General features: G+C 37.1%; 1 protein-coding gene across 1 annotated transcript in view; it reads left to right on the top strand.

Annotated features, from left to right (window-relative positions):
- The window catches only part of LOC115421550 (sodium channel protein type 4 subunit alpha B-like), a 52,119-nt gene extending 47,770 nt beyond the window's left edge, over window positions 1–4,349 (top strand). Inside the window, exons 25-31 of the mRNA XM_030137481.1 lie at window positions 194–331; window positions 423–527; window positions 708–978; window positions 2,397–3,021; window positions 3,345–3,489; window positions 3,589–3,675; window positions 3,783–4,349. Coding sequence (XP_029993341.1) covers window positions 194–331; window positions 423–527; window positions 708–978; window positions 2,397–3,021; window positions 3,345–3,489; window positions 3,589–3,675; window positions 3,783–3,908 — 1,497 coding nt within the window. The 3' untranslated portion in view covers window positions 3,909–4,349. The remainder of the gene's footprint in view (window positions 1–193; window positions 332–422; window positions 528–707; window positions 979–2,396; window positions 3,022–3,344; window positions 3,490–3,588; window positions 3,676–3,782) is intronic.
- The last annotated feature ends 1,651 nt before the right edge of the window (window positions 4,350–6,000 follow it).

Here is a 6,000-nt window from a genome sequence, read left to right on the forward strand (position 1 = left end):
CTGTGTTGTGTGTCACCAACTAAAAGATAGTAACTGAATTTTAGAGAAGATGTGCCATCACTGTATAAGAGCTGACTTTTAGAACCATCATAAGATATATTAAGTGTTATGAATAACCATAGTGATGATACTAACTCTTGTTAGTATAGCAATAATGGTAATGGTGTGTGTGTGTGTGTGTGTGCGCGTGTAGGTGGAGTCTCAGCCAAACTATAAGGAGAATGTGTATGTGTATGTGTTCTTCGTCCTCTTCCACATCTTCGGCTGCTTCTTCATCTTCAACTTCCTCATCAAAGCCTTGTTCGATGCATACAAACAGCAGAGAGAAAAGATACGTGTCCACTCACTGATGATGTCTGTTTCTGTTTGTCTGCCTCTGTCACAGTTAGTTAACTATGTCTCAATTGTTTCTTTGCCTTTACTTTGGAGGAATAAGTTTTTTTTTGACTGAGAAACAGAGGAAATTTTACAATGCTGCAAAGAAACTGAGCTCACCAGAAACTCTGAAACATCCTCCACGGCCTGAGGTGAGTTCATCTGCCTATCGACCAAAGTACAAAGTCACAGTTCAGTGATCACAAATGGTATTGATTCCGGTTTAATGCAATTGAACTGGATTTATTCACCTTCTCAGTTGATCCATGTGTTTGTTTTTGTGTGTGTGTGTGTGTGTGTGTGTGTGTGTGTGTGTGTGTGTCTGTCTACAGAATAAGTTCCGGGGTTGGATGTATTACCTTGTGACCAGACCGTGTTTTGAGGTCTTCATGGTACTTGTGATCTGTGTAAACATTCTGTTGCTGCTGATCGAGTCATACCACATGAGCTGGGAAACAGAAGAAATCCTGTACTGGTTCCATTTCGTCTGTGTTCTCATCTTCACTGTTGAGTGTATTCTGAAGATCATAGCTTTCCGTTGGCAGTACTTCTCCAGCGTCTTGAACGTCATGGACTTTGTGGTGACCATCACGTCCATAGTAGGTATGTAGGCCAATCTGCAGTCAAACTCCATTTACAGGAACACTGATATTCCACCACCACCTCAATCAAATATAACAATAACTATTTTGCAATCCCCATTGCAAAGAAGACTAATCTGCCTAAAGTGCCCCAACGTGAACTAATAGCAAAGGGTCTAAGTCAGGGGTGTCAAACTCATTTTAGTTCAGGGGCCACATTCAGCCCAATACAATCTCAAGTGGGCCGGACCAGTAAAATAATAACAGTCAAAAAAAGTCAGATTACATTATCAAAATGTTGACATCTACAAAGTTTCCTTAAAAGTCTGAATAACATGAACAATCTGAATTGTCTTAAGAAAAATAACTGCAATATTTTGCCTCAGTTTATCATTTACACATGTACATTACAACTTACGTTACAATGACAAATACACAAAACATCTAGTAACAAGCAGAATGTTATTAAAATGACACTTCTCTTAAGGTATTTCAGGTTGTTCATATTTGTTCAGGTTATTCACATTTTTTTTTTATAAAAGAATAGTTTGTAAATGTAAACATTTTCATGTAATTTTATTTTTTCTACACTAAAAAAGAGAAAATTGGTGGTTTTCATTATTTATAGGTTATTATGATAGTATTTTACTAGTCTGACCCACTTTAGATTGAATTGGTCTGTATGTGAAACCTGAATTTGAACTATTTTGACTCCACTGATTTTCAATATCTTCAGTGTAATTTTTGCATTTCACAAATTTATCCCAAAGGCCAGACTGAACCCTTTGGTGGGCTGGTTTTGGCCCTTGGACTGCATGTTTGACACCTGTGGTCTAGGTAGTCCAAGGACAGCTTTCAGTGGATCAGGTTCCAAAGACTTCCCAAAAGTTTTTGAAAAACTGCATGTATACTTTACTACATGGCTAGAAACAACATGCTAAACTGCTGATTACAGATTAACCTTGGTCACAAACAGATGCAACAGTAGTCAACAGGTTTTTATAAAAGCCCAAATACCACAACATGTACTTTTCAAAGAGCTGATTGAAACAATGAAAGGCTAAACTTGTTCTGGTGTTTGAACGGTCAGACCTACCACTCATGCAAAACATATTTTAATCAAAGTGCATGTAAATAGGAATATAAGTGGAAGATTCATTTTTATTGGCTTTTGATTAGCCTCCATCTCAAATGGAATGTTAACTTTTTCAGAATAAGGGCAGAAAATACGGGGAAAATTTGTAATAGATGACATGTTTTAACTTTGGTGATCCTCTTATATTTCATTTGTATTAGAACATACATTCATCAGACTTTGGATCAAATACCTACAATACTATGAACATTACACTCAACTGAATACTTTATTGCCAATTAGCAATTTTTTTATCACAAAAACATACTGAACTAAAGGATGATTTTCTTATCTTCTTTCCTCAGGCCTATTTATTTCGGACCTAATGAGTTTATATCTTTTTTTTCATCCTGGTAACTTCGTTGTATTCCGTTTGGGTCGTATCGGCCGTATCCTCCATCGCATCCCTGGAACCAAGAGGATCCGGATGCTTTTAACTGCCTTCATGATGTCCCTTCCTTCCATCTTCAACATCGGCCTCGTCCTCTTCATCATCATGTATACCTTCACTAGTTTTGCTACGTTCCACTTTGGATACGTGAAGAGGGGAGCGTATATTGACGACATGTATAACTTTGAGACATTTGGAAGCAGTATAATCAATATGTGTATTGCTACCACATGGGCGGGCTGGGATGGTATGCTCCTTCCCCTGTTGGTTACTCCTCCCGACTGTGATCCACTCATGCAACACCCAGGAACCACCGTCACCGGGGACTGTGGTAATCCAGGGCTGGCTGTGGCTTTCTTTGTTACCTACTTGGCCGTGTCCTCCGTTCTGTTGTTAAACATCTTCATTGTTGTCATCATGGAAGTCTTAAACATGTTTGCAGAGACAAACAGGGATCCTCTGAACAACAACAACCTGAAGATGTTTTATAAAACCTGGAAAAAGTTTGATCCTGATGCTACACATTTTATTGATTACAGGTGAGCTGGTGCAGGACAAGCTAAATACAGTATGCACCAATAGGTTTATCAGAGATTATAATTCTCATACAGACTTGGCCTTTTTATAATCATGTAATTAACCAGACACTTTCATAAAGATGTAACTCAGTGAAATAGCTGATCATTATATACACGTTATGCTTACTGTCATATCATTACATTTTGTCATGTGAAAAAACATGCCATTGCAGTAATTAAATTACACATTTCAATTCATTTGAACATGGTTAAAATAGCTGATATAGTGTCACACATATATACATACTCCACACACATAATAAGCATAAAACTTTGTCTTTCAGTAAGCTGTCAGATTTCTGCAATGCGCTGCAAGAGCCTCTGAGGATCCCCAAACCAAACTCCATCAATCTGATCCACATGGATCTGCCTCTGCATCCTGGTGACAAGATTCACTGTCGAGACGTCCTTTTTGCACTCAGTGCACAGGTAACCACCTAATCACATTGCTTGTCAACACTGTTTATGTCTTCCATTCTGTTTAATTCTATTGTTTCTATTGTATCCCACTGTTTTATTTATATGCAGGTTTTGGGAGAATCAGCAGAGCTGGACACTCTCAAAGATAGTGTAGAGGAAAAGTTCCAAATGTTCATGGCCAACAACCCATGCAAGGTTCTATTCTATTCGATTCGATTCGATTCGATTCGATTCATGTGTTCTTGTAATTATGCGTGTGCTGTAATGACTTTGTCTGCAGTCACATGTGATTCTCTCTTTAGGAATCATGTGAACCAATCAGCAGCACCCTGCACAGGAAACAGGAAGAGGTGGCAGCATCCGTCATCCAGAGAGCATTTAGGAAACGCCTCTTGCAGCAGCTGGACGAAGATGAAAAGCAAAACTGAAAATCTCTTCTTTTTGTTGATTTGTAGCTCAACAAATGTTAGTCTTTCCACTCATGCACAGTAGGTGGCATTTCTGGATAGAATATCTAAAAACAACTTGGGCCTTCATGTGTGCTTACATTAACTTCAACTTTTTAAAGACAAATTTGCATTTTATTAATTGTAATGGTATGAGTAATTTGATTCTTTTACAATTGTATTTTATCCCCATAAACCTAGTTTTGACATTTAATTACAGCTTTTCACTAGAAAGAAAATCACATAACATGAATATAAAACACTAAACAATGAAAGTGAACTTGGAAGCCATTCTATTGACTTACCTCTGAGTGAAATGCTGAGTGACTTAGTTCAGTCACATTGTATATGTTTAGGGCTTTATTGTGAGAGGTACTAAGAGAAGCAGTGGATCTGTATTGTGCTGCACATGACGCTCGTTGGCAGAAAACGCGTACCGAGCATTTAAAAACTTTTCAGTATTCCAGTATTTCACTTTTTTCTAACCTGAAACGCAGCATGTGATATTAACCTTTACAGACAAGCTAATTCATTTTATTAATGACACTAATATAATCATTATCATGGTTGTGACATTCATTCATTTTCTGAACCCACTTTATCCTCACTAGGGTCACGGGGGTTGCTTGGAGCCTATCCCAGCTACTTATGGGCAAAGGCAGGGTACACCCTGGACATTTCGCCAGTTCATCTCAGGGCTGAACATATAGAGACAAACAGTCACTCTCACATTCACACCTATGGGCAATTTAGATTAACCAATTAACCTATTAGTGCATGTCTTTGGATGGTGGGAGGAAGCCGGAGTACCCAGAGAGAACCCACGCAGACACAGGGAGAACATGCAAACTCCACACAGAAAGGTCCCACCCCCTTTCTCTGGAATGTTGGTGTTGGAATCGAACCCAGGACCTTCTTGCTGTGAGACACGAGTGCTACCCACTGCACCACCGTGTCGCCCATGGTTATGACAGACTATGTGAACACTTTTAACATTTAATGGATCCACACTCATATATCTTTAATGCTAGGATTTGTCCAGGTCAAATGTGTGTTCTTACTTTTGGTCAGGAGTATATATGCATATAAATCTGTGATCTGTGCCCATTCCAACATTTAAATATTAAAACAGCTTGAGCATGTGTGACACCAGCAAGGAAACTCCCTGTTTACTCATCGTGCAGTTTGCATTTGCAGTTTGTCTGCTTACATTCAAGACAAACATAGTAACCTTCCTATCAATTGTGAATAGAAAAAAGTCCCTCTTTTTCATTTCAAACACAATCACTATTTAGTGTATTTTGTAAATATCTACTCTAATTTACACGCGTAAAACATTTCCTGCACCCATGATAAATAACTGGAAAATATAACAAATATGAACTTTCTACTTTTTTATTGAACTGTATTTCTTTTTATATATGTTTTTTTACACAATAAAACATTTTGCATTTGCCTGTTGCATTTTATTTCAGTAGATTTACTACCACATATCTTTAAAAAGTCAGTTTTTCTCAAACTCCAAAGAACAAGCCTGTTTTGACCTTTACGATCATATATAAAGAGAAACATGCTGATAAGGCCTATGATAGTTTTCTAAGAATATTTAAGGTTTTATATGATACACATTGTCGAATCAAACAATATAGTAGAAGAGGAAAACATAAGGATAATCAATGGATCACAAAGGGGTTAAAAAATGCATGTAAAAAGAAAAATACACTATATAGAGAGTTTATAAAATATAGAACTAAGGCAGAAAATAAATACAAGAAATGCAAAAATAAGTTAACTAATATGAGAACATGCAAGAAGGAATACTATAATAAAATACTAGAAAATGATTTAAAAAAAAAAAATATTAAAGGCATATGGAATGTATTAAACAGTATTATTAGAAATGCTCCTAGTAAAGAGAACTACCCAAATTATTTCATTGAAAATTATTTCAATGTCAGTAATAGGTACCTGGTGGTGAACACGTTTAATGAGTTCTTTGTTAATGTTGGCCCAAACTTGGCAGATAAAATTCCTGCTTCAGCAACAGATCTGAGTAATGTAGTATCAATAGATC

The sequence above is a fragment of the Sphaeramia orbicularis genome, chromosome 6 (genome assembly GCF_902148855.1).
Source record: "Sphaeramia orbicularis chromosome 6, fSphaOr1.1, whole genome shotgun sequence".
NCBI lineage: Eukaryota > Metazoa > Chordata > Actinopteri > Kurtiformes > Apogonidae > Sphaeramia > Sphaeramia orbicularis.